General features: G+C 51.5%; 1 protein-coding gene across 1 annotated transcript in view; it reads right to left on the bottom strand.

Moving 5' to 3' along the window:
* Positions 1-11721, bottom strand: part of LOC119971711 (guanine nucleotide exchange factor for Rab-3A-like) — a 106971-nt gene extending 95250 nt beyond the window's left edge. Inside the window, exon 1 of the mRNA XM_038807641.1 lies at positions 11558-11721. Within this exon, the coding sequence (XP_038663569.1) occupies positions 11558-11598 (41 nt within the window). The 5' untranslated portion in view covers positions 11599-11721. The remainder of the gene's footprint in view (positions 1-11557) is intronic.
* Between the last annotated feature and the right edge of the window lie 4579 nt (positions 11722-16300).

The following is a 16300-nucleotide window of genomic DNA, read 5'->3' as shown; positions in this document are numbered from 1 at the left end:
TATTCACAGTGTTAGCGCCCGTTCAGACCAGGGAGACATAACGGCGCAGACTGACGGTGTTCGGGCTCCCCAACTTGGGTCTGCGACACCCTTTGGGATAGGTCCGGCCGACCGGTCGTTGTAGCAAAAGTACAGGGTCAGCCCGTTGAATTTCTTTGGGACACAGGAGGGTCCCGCACTATACTCAATTCCTCCACCATGTTTCAGAAGGACACGTGGCCCACTACAGACACCATCACCCTCAGAGGCTTTACAGGCCACTCACAGCAGGAACACATCACAGCCCCTGTACCCATACAAATCGGCAATATAACAACCAGACACCCCATAGTATTAGTTGATCTACCCCACACAGCAGAACACAGAAAAAGTGATATATTTGGGAACAATTATCACGCATGGTAAACGCGAGATCGAGCAGAAAAGGATTGCCCCGATTGTCAAATTGCCCCTTCCCCACAATGTCTCTGCCCTCCGGTCATTTTTAGGACTGGTTGGCTACTGCCAAAACCACATCGACGGTTTCACCACTAAAGCGCCCCTATCCGACCTTCACAAGAAAAAGGCACCTTGGGAATGGCTTCCATAGCATACAGATGCCGTGGATGCTTTAAAACGAGCCCTCAGCACAGCCCCCGCACTACAAGTTCCAGACCCACTTTCCCCCTACGCTATTGAAGTAGCACGCACTGACCGAACCCTTTCGGCCGTGCTCCTCCATGAACGGCATGAACAGTTAAGACCCGTAGCTTACGCATCTAGAGTTTTAGACCCTGTCGAGCAAGGATTTTCTGCCTGTGAAAGGCACCTGCTCGCAGTTTTTTGGGCAGTTCAGTATTTTTCATAGCAGGCCTCAACCCCATCACCATCCTCACAGAACACACCCCAACACAACTTTTGTTAGACGGCCGACTTAAAGATGGCACAGTCAGCCAGATCCGAGCAGCCCGTTGGACCCTTCTTTTACAGGGACGGGACATCACAGTTAAACGCACAAAGACACACACTTTCCTCGCAGACAATTTACAGTACCCAGGCACCCCTCATGAATGTGAAATTATCTCCACACAGCACAACACAGGCCCATTCATTCCAAAGACACCTCCCAGGAAGATAGGTAGTTCACCCCAGAGACCCCAGACCACAGGTACGTGCGCACCCCTGAAAATCTATGTGGATGGCTCCTCCACAGTTTTAGACAGCAAACGAATAACAGGATGCGGTATTTATGTAGCGGACGCGCAGTGACGCGCCCTAGAAGACATTTCTCTAAAGTTGCGAGGACACTTAGGCTCGCAGGCAGCAGAACTGGCAGCGATAGCTTACATTGTAGACCACCCCGATTCGTTCCCCACTCCAGCAGACATCTACTCAGACAGCCTGTATGTCTGTAACAGTTTAACGGAATTCCTACCCCTGTGGGAAGCAAGAGGATTTGTTTCCGCAGACGGAAAACCCCTACCATCAGCCCCATTACTCCGCCATATTTTAAAGCAGGCAAAGGACAGGAAATACGGCATTGTGAAAGTTCGTAGTCACCACCGTTCTTCCCCACCTGGAAATGTTAAAGCCGACGCCATAGCTAAAGCAGGTTTCAGGCATGGTTATTTTTGGAACCCCCCCGAAAGCGCCCCAGTACACGCAGTTCAGGTCTCACAGACCAACATACAGGATTTAGCCCAGGCACAGAAACAGGACGAGAAGCTCAGGGAAGTTTTAAAGGGAACCTTCCCAGCCCCTTATGACAAATTTAAGAATTCCATGACCACACATGACGGTGTGATTCTTAAAGACAGCCTTCATGTAGTTCCAGAGCAGGATAGGAACCAACTGATTTGTTTGTCCCATGACAATCATGGACATTAGGGAATTGAACCCACTTTAGCCCACCTCAGACCGCTCTTGGTGGCCAAATTTAAAAGCAGACATCACCCACTACGTTGAGAATTGCTTGATCTGTGCCCAGAACAATCCGGACAGATATGCAAAGAAGGCTCAACTTAGCCACACCCGCCCCGTTAATGGCCCATGGACTAACCTCCAGATCGACTTCAAAGGACCCCTACCCCCTTGCACAAACGGTTATAAATATGTGTTGGTGGTCATCGACACATTTACAAAATGGGTAGAAGCATTCCCATCCCACACTAACACGGCAAAGACCACAGCAAAACTATTAATCCACCACATCTTTACAAGATGGAGACTCCCCCGTAGCATAGAGTCCGATCAAGGCTCCCATTTTACAGGACGCGTTATGAAAAACGTCCTGACAATATTTGGCATCACTCAAAAGTTTCATATCGCGTACCACCCCCAGTCAAGTGGTATTGTTGAAAGAATGAAACGGACACTAAAAGCCACCCTTAGGAAAATGGTTCAGCAGAACAATAGCACCTGGGACTCAGTTCTCCCATTTGCATTGATGTTTTTACAAAACACGGTATCCATGTCCACAGGATACACCCCCCACACTCTCATGACCGGACGCCCCATGAAAGGAACGGAATATTTATTGGGTTTAGATTTGACCAGCCCAGAAGTGATGGCCCTCACCCACGAGAACACTGTGCAACAGCTGATAGATAATGTTAAATCGGCAGTAAGAATGGGCACAAGAAAGTAACAGAGCAAGGCTTGTTTCAGTAAGACAGTGCATGCGACTGAGTTTGCAGTAGGGCAGCAGGTTATGCTCTCCCTTTACAACCCCAGCACATTCCTGTCACCTCAGTACTCAGGTCCGTACTCCATTTCGGACAAAGTAAGCCCCTCTGTCTACAAAATAAAGTACCCCAATGGAAAGACTGCGTGGTTTCATATTAACCAGCTCAAGGCTTATGGCTCGCAGTCCAACCACGCACACCACATCCTGCTCGCCGCAGCAGACGAACTCGCCCCGCCTGCAGGAAACGCATTCCTACCCTCCCCCAGCCAGTCCAGCCCATCCTTGGACTTGACTTCGACTCCGCCTCCTGACACACGACTCCGCCTCTCCCCGCCCACAGACAGAGGCCACAGTGACAGTGACTGCGAAAACACTGACGACAGCCACAGCACACCACAATACTATCCCCCTGCACCAGGCCCCACTCCCAGCGACTCCGGGAACAATTCAAGTGATCCCTTCGAGATAACATACATTAAAGCCCCTGACCCCGACCCACCGCCTGACGATTACGGACTGAACTCCAGTACCTCCCAACTAGACTCACGCTTATGGCACCACGACAATTCATTCAGGCTAATCAGGAACGATGAGATGAACCCCAAGTCACACCACGCAGCTTTGGCAAAACTTATACAGTCAAGAGTATGGCAGCCGGGAGAAGATGATGACATTGACGCGAATCCCTTTGCGACCATGTTCGCATCTGAAAACTGAGGTGTCCAGATGTTGTTTTAAGAAGGAACCGCTAGAGAGAAACGGTGTCCTTTCTGATGGAACCTGCACGATCTTCGTTGCATGTTTGTTTGTATGTCTTTGTTAAATGTTCATTGTCTGAAATTTAAACAGCCTTTCACAGCCCCACGCCAAGTTTGTCCGCAGATACCTCTGAAAACTTGCCAGCAAGCTTATCAGCCGAAACCACTGAGAACTTGCCAGAACCCAGTTCGTAACTACTCTTCCGATTTGACGGTAGATGCACTACCGCAACCACCATGATGACTACATTCTTGCCCGTTCTTGCCGGTTACTCAGGCAGTGGAGAAACGGCACTTATCCCCGCCCTGTCGGAGGACCCCCCCCGCCTCTTGTCAGCCAAGCTCAGGTAGAGCACATCCCATCCTACCCGGGGATTCCATCCAATTCTTACCCGCAGCGGCCCATACACACCTCATTCGGCTCTTTCATTTCAAAAGTTTTTGTTTTGTTTTACAGTAACCCTTCGGTTGCTTCCCCTCATGCTATTTACATCCTCAAACATTAGGATGGTAAATCGCATAGGCTGCGAGACGACTCGCACTGTTTCAGTATTTTTCATGAGTGTCTTGTCCAGAAATTCATTTTTTTTTTAAATGAGGGAGTCACAGATGGTGACCAATTATAAAGGGTAATTGGCACTAAAGGACAGACAGACAAACACACGAGATCTTAAGCAAGATAATAACAGAGATTATGCTTGTATTCACAGAATCCCAGAAGCTCCAGGACAAGAAGAGAAGAAAAAAGAGAGAAGAGAAGATGAAGACGACCTCAATCTTTGTTGTAGGGATCATAGGATCCATTTGGTTGCGCGCGATCGCGAACCCCCTCACCCCCACTCCACAGGCCGTCAATGATTCACTCCCCCATAGCACACAGAGCCCAGTAACAGTCAACAGTACCCCGACATGGTGTGATAAGTTTATCACTTGTATGTCTCGTATGTCGTTGAAGCACTTTTAGGACTGGCGATACTTTGCAGTATTGTGCAGACCATTCGCATGAAGAAATGGCAAAGGAGAGCCCGCCACTCTCGCACCCTGGTATACAGAATAAGATCCCCTATTTTCGGTTTCCACCAGGCCCCCGAACCCCTCGACATGGAATAAAGTACATTTGTTTTTTGTTTGTGTGTCTTCATTGTTGAATAAAGAAATGTGATCGTTTGTGGAATAAAGGAATGTGAACTCTGCGTTTGACTGCCAAACCAGAGAAAATTTGAGTGCTGCTATTTGTACAGTTAAGAAGTTAGTATATTTTTGAATGGTTTAATTGAGGATAGTTTATTGAGGATAGTTAGAGGTTCCAGTTTTTTTATTTTGTAATGCATGTCCTTAATGACATAGTGCCCCCATAGAGTTTTGATGATGTGTATGTAAAATTGTTTAGTTAAAAATTTATTGCATAGTTAGGGCCAGAGTAGAGTCAACTCATGAGTGCCCGCTTGGTCAGAGGACGAAGACATCGCAGTAATGTGATCCTTCACGCTTTGCGTTGAGGATCACTAGGAGGGAGTGTGGCCACCTGGGGTGGCCACGTCCCGATTCAAAATGGACACTCGCAAGGAGTCCAGGGAAAAACGGACAACACCAGAGAACACAAGCAGGTGCAAGGTTTCCTGTGTATTAAGATTTGCAGAACCCAGACAGGACTGAAATCAATAGCCATTAACATATTAATGAGCTATCTCCAGGGACAAAAAGAAACATTGAAACAATCGAGACCAAGACAAACTCCCCGGCGCCAGTGGGAGCTAAAACAAAGGCAGGCCAACGGCCACATAGGACCCGCCCAACGATCAGGGAACAACTCCGGTATTGGAGAAAATCGATAAGAACGATTGGGACATGGTCCAATTAATTGGGACCAAGTCCAGGGTCCGCCCAGAAGGGCGCGAAACCCCTGGGGACTATAAGATAGCGTCCCCAAGTTCAATTCGCTCTCTTGGCCTTGGCTCTCAGTGAGGAGAGACCTGCCTAACAGCTGCATCAACCAAGTAAGTCTAAGGTCAATGCACGCTACGAGATAGACGCTCCTAGCTACTATTCCGTACCAGTTCGAAGCCAGCAGTATCAGAACCGGACAACGGCCATTGTTCCTCTGACTGAGTGGGCCACTCGAAGCTAAGTATAGGCTTTAGTAGCAGTTGTAGTTTAGTGAGTAGCGTTTATGCATGAATAATAATTGACTGTGTGTGTAAATAAATGAGTATTGATTTCAAACTTACTAACTGGTGTATTGAGTTATTGATCAGTACTTGGCTTCAAATTCTGTGGTGGTATCAGAAAAATACCTGGCGACTCTAGAGCAAAGGTAATTAAAACAGAGCAAATTAAGGGAAAGCATAACGAGCAACAGGGTCCCCCATTTAGGAGTCTCTGTGGGGTGTTTGGGTCTGGTCACTACCGTATTTGGGGGGAAGGGAGAGGCCAGGTGATTTGGGGTAAGGGGCTGATTCGCGATTCGGGGGGGGCAGGGGGGGATGATTTGCGATACAGGGAGGGTGTGTTCTGCCACGGAACCTAGCTATCAGGCCGCCCGCTCAAAATGGCCACCCAATAGCGGGATTCCCTTGGGAATCACTTGTGATCCTCGCCATGCATAAATTTGCAGGCTGAAGGTTCGTGAATTGCTTCCTGATCTATCAGGTGCAATTCACCTCCGTCGGGAGGACATGGGGGAGATTCTCTGTTTCAGAGACCAGAGACGCCGGGACTGAATCAATAGTGTTCTAGGACCTTGGAGACGGGGCCGGTCCTAGAGCAATTCAGGTTGCATTAATGGGCTTGCACCAGCGCCATGTGAAACTAGAGCAATTCCAATGAAAAATGGTGTCTGATTCGCCAGGGCCGGGATTGACACTCAAGAGGCTGACAAGTTGCAGCTATATATCAGCACTCGACACCCCACACACATACATGCCAGCCAACAAGATGGCAACCTGAAGAGCGGTATCCCATTATGCAAAAGAAGAGCTTGAGACCCTGCCGGATGCCATAAAGGAGAGGTGGGGCACCCTGTTCCCCAGGGTGAGAAGGAGGTTGCCATCCGCCACCGTACACCATAACCGGGACTGGGTGCAAGTGGCAGAGCCCGTGAGCGCCGTTGGCCCCACCGCCAGGACCAACCAGCAATGCTGGAAAAACAACCTCCTCAGGGCGGCCAGGGTGAGTAGCCAGCAAGCCCCTGGCACCAAATCCCATTCCACAAACCCCTAACCCCGCCCCTCCCCGAGGAGAAGGCGCCGCACACCCACAGAGTGACTGAGAAGACTGGAGGGGCCTGCCCTCACTTTAGTGGATCAGCAGGTTCTGGACCTGATCGGTGGGCTGGAGAGATGACAGTCGCCAAGGCGGAGGGTGGCATCAGGGAACCAAGAGACGCCCCCTCCCCGCTGAGTTGCGGTGTTCCTATGGCACAGATGGCACAGCGCCCACACCAACCCGCCACCCCATCGCCACCCAGCACCCCACCACCTCCACACCACACCATCTACCCCACACCACACTCCACCCCCCACCCAGCGATCCATGTCTTGTGTCCTGCAGGATCAGCTGCCGATGAGGCGGGCCGTTCTGGTGTCCCCGCCCCCAGCCATGACCCCAGGACACGTCCAGCAAGGAGGCAGCAATGAACAGTGACACAAGCGTCCAAACATCAGACCACGACACTTCGGAGCACCAATTCAGGAATGCCGCTGATTTTCCGTCACAATGTCATCAAAACCCTCCATCATCCAGAGACACTCATCTCGGTTGGCCACTTTACTGAAGAGGTTCCTGGGCACCATCTGGTGCACACTACACATGTGCAGCGGTACATCAGGTGGAGGTAGGAACCCATGAGGGGGCAGACCATCGGAGGGTGCCCAACCCCAGGGACTAGCTGCCGTCTGAACAGGTCTTGGGTTTCTGGAAAGGGCGATACATCGATGCTGGAGATGCAGACACAGAGCCACGGACTCCATGAGGAGGCGTCAGTAACCATCCAGCACCTGCAGGTGCAATTGGAGGAATCCAACCGCTGACAGGGGCAGGAGACAGTGCCCACCATGTGTGCCATCCAGGCTAATACCGCAAGGGTGGCGTCCGCAATGGAAGACTTGGGCGCAAGGGTGTCAGCCATGAATCAAGATGTCTGCAGGGGGCAGTGGCTGAGGCACAGGACAGGGTGGCCCTGCACAGGCCGCCATGTACCAGGGCCAGCTGGACATTGTAGCGGCGTTCCAGAACTTGACCCAGTCACAAAGGGTCATGGCTGCAGGCGTCGACGGCATTGTCCGGGTGCTGGCTGACCTGAGCCAGTCACAGAGGGGTGTGGCACAGTCCCATAGGGAGTTGGGCCACTCCCTGGCTCCATGGCCGTGAACATTGAGACCCTGGTCGAGACAGAAGCAGGCCTCCGGGACTGGCAGTGCTACATGGCAGGGTAGTCCCCGGAGCCCGCTCGTCACACCCCCGTCCCAAGGAGGAGCCAGAGGGCCATTGGGCAGCCCAAGGGAGGAGGAGGTGATGTGGCCCATGCCGAAGGCCCCTGCAGGGGAGGTTCTGGAATACCACAGTGCCTCAGGCTCCCACCCCGCCTGTTCCTGGTGCCTCCGAAGGGCAGTGGACAGACTAGGTAGTACCACACCACCTGGGACACACAAGAGACTGCCAGGCCCATCCAGGCTCAGTCGCCAAAGAGGATGGCTGCCAAAGGGGACCCAGGTCACAGGGCGGAAATGGCAGCAGGCTGCCTCCAGCATTGATGTACCGCCTGGGGATCCACCTAAATGTAGCATTAGGGTCCATAAGGCCGGAAAGTTAAACAACAGTTAAGTTGGCAGGGCAGCACTGTGACGCAATGGTTAGTGCTGCTGCCTCATGGCGCCGAGGTCCCAGGTTGGATCCCGGCTCTGGGTCACTGTCCGTGTGGAGTTTGCACATTCTCCCCATGTTTGCGTGGGTTTCACCCCACAACCCAAAGATATGCATGCTAGGTGGATTGGCCACGCTAAATTGCCCCTTAATTGGAAAAAAATAATTGGGTACTCTAAATTTAAAAAATCAAACAGTTAAGTTGACATGGCTGCAGTAGACAGGATAGCGTTAGGGGCTAGGGCACAAACCTGTAGGAATATGTTCACCTGTTCACAATGAACACTTGTTCACAAACGTTCCAACGTGCCTCGGTGCTCTGTCAGAAGGGTGTGACAGATGGACTGGGCTAGGCTGGGCTTGCTGCAGAGGGGGGGACGCTAACGGTGGGGGGGGGGGGGGGGTGGACAGCCATTGGAGGTGGGCACTGGCCAGGGCCCCCAGGTCAGCCACCGCTTATCGCCCTGGTACCTGACCCCATTCTTCTCCACCCCAACCCACCCTCCCCCCCAACCCCCCCCCCCCCCCCCCCCCCAATCCCTGCCTCTCCCCACACCCTGTCCCCACCTCTACCACCCCATGGGTTCGGAGAGATCGTGTGATGGATTGATCAGCTCTCATAGAGTGATAACCCCAGGTGGACGGTGGAAAGTGCTACCATGGGCAGGAGTTAGACATTGACAAACGATGCAGAGCAGCAGAGTTCATCGAAGAGCATGTTGTCATCATCCTCCATCCTATGGATCCGCTGTTACTGCCAACCCTGGACTCGCACCCTGCAGTGAGGCAGGTAGGAATCATGTGGAGGTTACAGGTGCAGGAGGTGCGGGGTGGTGTGGGGTTGGTGCAGGGAGGGTGGACATGGGAGGCAGTGGTCGGCTGGGAGGAGAGTAGTTGTGGAGGAGAGGATGTTTGTGCCTACGTCAGCCAGGCATCCTAATTAGCGAATCTGAAGGCAATTAGAGTTTCCCGTGCATGCCAGCCCTAGTGCACACGTTGAGGCCCCATGTCCTGCCTGTCCTCACCCTCCTTACATCCTCCTCATCGGACAAGGCCTGGCATTCATCCCCTTCCTTCAGCTAGTTGGCCCTCTGCTACACGATGCTGTGGAGAACGCAGCAGGCCACCACGATGTGGGCGGCCCTCCCAGCGCTATACTGGAGACCCCCTCCAGAGCGGTACAGGCACCTGAACCGCATCCTCAGGATGCTGATGCACCGCTCAATTGTAGCTGATATTGTGTCGGCCGGACATACAGGGCCTCCATTAAGGCACAAATGCACCTGTGCACCAAAGTCTGCGAGATCTCAGACAGGTCCCCACTCGGCACCTGAAAGGACCCCATTGCAAAAAGGTTCAGAGCAACCGTCACTTTATGGCCACTGGGAAAGGGTGTTTTCTCCCCATACCCCCACAGTTCCAGGTACAGCATGATCCAGCAGATATGCCATACGGTCACCCTGCTCAGTCAGAGTCTTCGACGGTATGCCCATCCGCAGATGCTCGAATGACAGGGGCTGCCAGTCCGCAAGAGACCTGATGCGGCACCTCCTTCCCACCTACTACTTGGCCTGTTGGGCAGCCGGTTCCCCATCCTCACCAGCTGGCTCCTGTTCCTCTGGGCAGGCTGCGCTGCTGCAGGGTACTCCACGTACAGCCTCAGTGCACCCCCAGGACTGGGGCAACAGGGTAATTGGCAATCATTCCTGGGTGGATTCCAAAATCCGTTGTCTGTAGAGTTGAATGGCAGACATGTTAGCATGATGTGTGCCCCAGTGCCCAACCAAGCCCACCAGGCTCCGGTCTACACTGCAGCCCCTGCCCCTGCATGTCCTCCTACCCCCTTCCTCCTGATCCCCGGCTGGTCCCCTTAGCACTCTGCCCTCGGCATCGCACTTCTGGCCCCGTCGGTGCCTGGCCCTGAAGTGGCCTCTGGCCCAGGCACACGACCCTGCCGGCAGGGGTACCGGAGGCTGGCGATACCCATGCCAGCGGTACACTATATAGCCTCTATTCGGCACCCTGCTATAGGGGCTACCATGGGCAGTTCCCCTGAGGTGGGCCGCGTGCTGCTGCGCCATCAGGTGGCACCTGGTTGTGTGTGGGGGGTTGGTTGGTGGGGTGGAGGGAAAGGTGGGGGTGAGGTGGGTGTACACTCATGGCTGGTGACACTCTACGCAGCCACGGGCCACGGTGGGTGGTCAGTGGGATGCCAAACAGAATGGCTGCCTCGCAGACCACAGCAATGATGGTCTGTGCCTGGACACCCCAGTCCAGGGGGAACACCCCAACCCGATGGCCCTTTCCCTGCTCACACCCCGCTACTCCTTTGGACTCTGGCAGAACCCCCCCCCCGCCCCTAGCCAGCCATGCCAGCAGCAAGACCGGCAGCCATGGTCGCACCTCTGGGAACTGCGTTCCCTGTAAGTGAGACATAGAACAAATTCATGCGCTGTCGAGGCAGCGGAACATGGCATTCCATTGGACGCCTGGCAGGGGCTTCGATTTTCAGCTGACATGCGATATTCTGTCACATCGTGCCTCGCGATTCCGGCATCGCTGGACGGAGAATCCCGTCTCTCAAACGGACAATCTTGGCCAACATCAACTTTCTCTATTTATAATAAAACTCCTCAGGGGTGCCTCACTCGACTGCAAAAAACGAAATATGCCACCCAGCCACATAAGGAAATGTGAGGTGCGATGACCAACAATTTAGTGAAAGTGGTCGGTTTTACAGAGGGTCATAAAGGAGCAAAGCAAGGAAGAGAGGCAAAAGGCGAAGGGAGCATTCCAGAGATTAGGACGAGGCAGCTGAATGTATGGTCTCGAATGATAAAAAGTGATTAAAATCACTCACAGCTTTGAACAGATTACTGATCAGCCTGCATTTTTGTAGTCACTTTGTGCAATGATTTTGTAATGCATTTTGGCGATTTGGGGCTTCCTTTGATTTATGGAAAGTCCTTGCATTGATCAGACTCTGTTCTGAAAACACTAACAACGTGTAAGAATTAATTATACTCTTCTTCCTTCTCCCACCTCTGCGTTTCTCCCACCATTTATCCTACCGGTCAATGGTCGACTTCTCATCATTGCATCGCACTGTGCAAGATTCCGGACACCTGGTCTCTTCTGGGCAGAGATCCGTACACCTGCCAAGAGACTCTAGCTGACTGTGAGGGGCAGAGGAGAGAGATATCCCTATCCCAGCTTTCCCTGTCATGACTGCGTCCAAATTCATTCCCTGGGAGACGGATGCAGCTGCATTTACCTCATATCCATATGAGACCTCCCATGGTGTGAACTCTTCATGATCCAGGTTCCATCTTACAGATCCTAACTCTCTTGTTGTCTCGTTCTCCTACATAACAAGGCAATGAAAATCTTGCGCAGCAAAAAAAAAACTTGGAAGCTTCTTTGGAAGTCAGTTAGTAAGTTGAGAGTGAATAACAGGCACAAGCTGCTCATATTCTTACTGAACTCAGCTGCAGGGTTTTACTGACGAACGCTGCCAGACATTCTGAACCTTGGCTAGTCACACAGAGACTGTAATAAGAAACCAGTTTCATTACGTTATTGCCCTGTAATAATTAACTCCAGGCTTCAGTGGCTGAGCGGTGAAGCACTCTCAAGAAGTGGAAAAGAGCTGAAAGAAAATAAAGAAGAAAAAGACTTTCAGGACTACAGCAAAGCTTATATCTAAAGATTTAGAAAGAAGTCTTACAACACCAGGTTAAAGTCCAACAGGTTTGTTTCAAACACGAGCTTTCGGAGCACTGCTGCTTCTCACCTGAATCTCACCTGAGGAAGGAGCAGTGCTCCGAAAGCTCGTGTTTGAAACAAACCTGTTGGACTTTAACCTGGTGTTGTAAGACTTCTTTCTGTGCTCACCCCAGTCCAACGCCGGCATCTCCACATCATGGCTAAAGATTTAGGATATAGGTTTGTTTGAAATGAAGTATATACCCAGCTCAATGTCAGAGATGGCAAGGTTAGGATGGACAGCTTCTCGTTAGCTGGTGAATTCCATTAGAGACACAGATAAAAGCCTGAGAGTCAAGACACTTACTGAGAGGGTAGGAGCCACAAGATTCCATGGGCTTTAAACATGAAAACACATCTTAGTTTAAAGTTCAGAAAGATAAAACAAGTCACAATATCTGTTCGACACTCTTAGATTCAGGGTAATTATGAGGTACATGTGAATTAACAGGCGAACTGTGGTCAGACACACCACAGTACACAATAGATGACAGATGCAACCAAACAATTCCATGGATTTCCTATGAACCCACCAAGACATTTGTCACATTGTGAGTCAACCCCCAATCTCACTGAAACATCATCTTTCTCACAAGGGTTTCTAATCTCCACATTTTAAGATTTCACCTTAGAATTCTCTTTAAATGTCACTCCCACTCAGATGCCTTCAACAGTGACCCACCTCGCAGAGTTTCAATCTTACTTTCTGATATTATTTTCCTCTATATCTCCAAGTACACTCAAGGTTCATCTCTCATGCACAATTTCAGATCTTCAGCCATGCCAAGCAGAACACCACCTTTGTCCCAACAGCCCGCAGCAAGGCATCGCCAGCCTTTGGTTGCCTTCTCAGATCTTCAGGGCTCCTCTCATGCCCACTTTGCTTAAAGTCTTCTCCCTGCAACTTGTTCTCGAACTTGGGTTCTATTAATGTGCTCCTTTCTCTAACTTCACTTATGGGACTTATTTCTGACCTCTGGTTTGTATCCCTTGCCTGGGACAACCTTTTGGAACCTTCTCCCTTTCCTCCTTCCATGTCCTGACCTGCCTTTTAGTGCCATTCGTCTCTGCATATGTGCGCAGACCTGGTCCTCTGCCAAAAGAACTCAAAACCACCGAATTGCAGCTGGCAACCATTTCCTGGCTGCTATATCTGTAAGAGCATTAAGCTGCAGGAGGAGAGGTGGTCCGACATAATCGCAGTCAGGGGAGGGAGGGAAGACCGAGATAGAGCAGGTCCAAGATTTCCACTCCTGCTCCTCCAGACACCAATTCTGCTTGCCACTGGGAGTGTGCATAATTCAGGCATCTCAGTGTTGATTTGATATCAAGAACTGAATCACATTGTTGGATCATAACCTTGTAATATTTGCTACCTGCAGAAGGCAACCTCAATATTCCCAAAAAGCCAGTAGTTAGATTGACAGGAGTGAGGTGTAGTAGTGCAGTGCACCTGGCCACCTCTTTAACTGCTCCCCCAGAGAGCATCCATTCCTGCCAAGTGAGCAAGGTTAAAAATCAGAGCTATCTCTCAGGTGAAGAAACTCTGTGCCATTAACTAGCTTCAGTTGGAGCTACTAAAAACTTAGACTCAGAACACTGAGAAGGCCAAAGCCAATCAGGGTTCCTGCTCCTGATCAGCATCCTGTGATTCTACTGAAGACAGACTTTGGGCCAGATTTTCATGGACGAGGTGGGAAGATCAAGTGAGGAAACATCCTGATCCAGCAGACCCATTTCTCCTGAAGAAAAGACCCTTTCGTGGATACTTTTGTTTCAGGGGGCAGAATGGAATCTGGCCCACCACCTCCAGAGACTGGCCCAAGGTAGTGGGCAGCACGGTAGCACAGTGGTTAGCACAGTTGCTCCACAGCTCCAGGGTCCCAGGTTCGATTCCCGGCTTGGGTCACTGTCTGTGCAATCTTTACGTTCTCTCCGTATCTCCATAACCGGGTGCTCCGGTTTCCTCCCACAGTCTATAGATGTGCGGGTTAGGTGGATTGGCCATGCTAAATTGCCCTTAGTGTCCAAAAAAAATGTTTAAGTGGGGTTACTGGGTTACGGGGATAGGGTGGAGGTGTGGGCTTGAGTAGGGTGCTCTTTCCAAGGGCAGGTGCAGACTCGATGGGCTGAATGGCCTCCTTCTGCACTATAAATATATGATTCTATGACAATGGAGGTGGATAGATGGTGAAGGCAGCATCCTGGAAAGCTAGCTTGCATTTACTGAACATTGATCCAGATTTATTGACGAATTTAAGGCCCTCAAAACCTCACCCTTCAATCCCATTCATCCCCAAACCACCCCATATTCACCCTACAATCCCCCTCTATGTCCTCATGTGCCCTGTACCATCTCCATGCTCATATTCTCATGCCCCCTCCATGTGCCCAGATGTCCTATGCCATCTCTCAGCTCCCTCATATTCCCCATGCCCCCTCATGCCCTTTATTCCCACTCCATGACGCCCATGTATTCTTCATAGTCATTCATCAAGAGAATCTAACCATCTCCCCATGATATTCAATGGCATTACTGTCCTTGGCTCTCCCCACTATCAACATGCTAGAAGGTTACCATTGACTGAGCTGGACTGACCACATAAAAACTGTGATTACTAGAGCAGGTTAAAGGCTAGGAAGCCTGTGGCAAGGAACTCACCTCCTAACTCCCCAAAGCCTGTCCACCACCTACAAGGTTCAAGTCAGGAGTGTGATGGAATGTGCCTGGATGAGTGCAGCTCCAACAGCACTCAAGAGGCTTGACACCACCCAGGACAAAGCAGCCCGCCTAATTGGCACCCTAAACACAAACATTCATTCCCTCCACAACTGCGCACAGTGACAACATTATGTACCATTGAGAAGATGTACCACAGTAACTCACCAAGGCTCCTTAGACAGCACCTTCCAAACCTAGATGACTTCTACCATTTAGGAAGTCAAGGGCAATAGGCATAAGTGGGCTGGAATGTTCCGGCCGTTCCTGTCGACGTGATCTTCAAGTCTTGCCGATGGTGAACCTCCCGCCATGGGTTCCCAGGTGGCAGGGGTGCAAACAACTTGCAACCCCATTGACAGAGGTGGGACCAGCAATTCCCCCCATCAGCCAGCGGCAGCTGCCTCACCATTGCAAAACATCCCACGGGGAGACTCAGAAAATCCCGCCCATGAGAACACTACCTGGAAGTTCCCCTCCAAGTTACTCACCATCCTGACTTGGGATTATATTGCTATTCTTTCACTGTCGCTGGGTCAAAATACCTCCCTACCTGCACTGTGGGTGTATCTACACCACATGGACTGCAGAGGTTCAAGAAGGCAGCTCAGCAGCACTGGAGCACCCAATCCAGCTGCCAGAATGCCCGACCTAGCCCCCGACCACAAGACCCGGCCCAAACCGGACAGGCCCGTCCAGCGACCCGACTCGGAGAGCCAGTGCCCTGACTTACAGGCAGATGGAGGAAAGGAGAAGAATCCACGGCCTGATTTCAGGAGCGGCCGACCAGACCACCAACGCTGGAACCGAACACGGGACCAGCAAGACCCTGCTTGTGACCCAAACCAGGAACAAAGACCCCCAAAACGGCAGAGACCCCATGTGAGGACCCGAACGTGCCGAAAGGTAGACCTGTACTCACGGAACCCTGGGGCCCGACCAGATTGCGAACATGCCCCCCTGCGACCCTGGAATCACAACCAGCGCTCGGGGCCCGGCAGATGCAACCACTTACCTTCCACAAGGTCAGACGTCTCCTATCAGATCCCGAAACCACCCAGAAAGCCGCCGACCGAGGAAGTGAGGGAAACGTGGCTGTCTGCAGGTGAGACTAAAACAACACAGTTTCAAGTCTCCTCTCCCCAGCATACACCTGGCAAATGTCCAAGTGATCGAAAACAAGTTGAATGTGCTTAACGCTAGACTTACCTCTCAGAGGGAAGTGAGACTGCTGTGTGCTCTGTTTCACAGAGACACGGCTCACCCCTGCCTCACCGGACTGTGCCATACAACCCGAAGGCCTCTCAATACACCGGATGAACTGCACGGCATCATCGGGCAAAGTTAAGGGTGGAGTGGTTTGCCTCCTCATCAACTCCCGCTGGTGCTCGGACGTGGCGTCCCTGGCAAACGACTGCTCTCCGGACCTGGAATACCCGACTGAGAAGTGCCACCCTCCCAATCCTGAACTTCCATGAGAGTTCACTTCTGCCATTATCAGTGGTCTACATCCCACCCCAGGCGGACGTGAAG

This window comes from Scyliorhinus canicula, chromosome 9, assembly GCF_902713615.1.
Source record: "Scyliorhinus canicula chromosome 9, sScyCan1.1, whole genome shotgun sequence".
Classification (NCBI taxonomy): Eukaryota; Metazoa; Chordata; class Chondrichthyes; order Carcharhiniformes; family Scyliorhinidae; genus Scyliorhinus; species Scyliorhinus canicula.
Note: the sequence above shows the minus strand (reverse complement) of the source record. Positions and strands in the feature narration are given on the sequence as shown.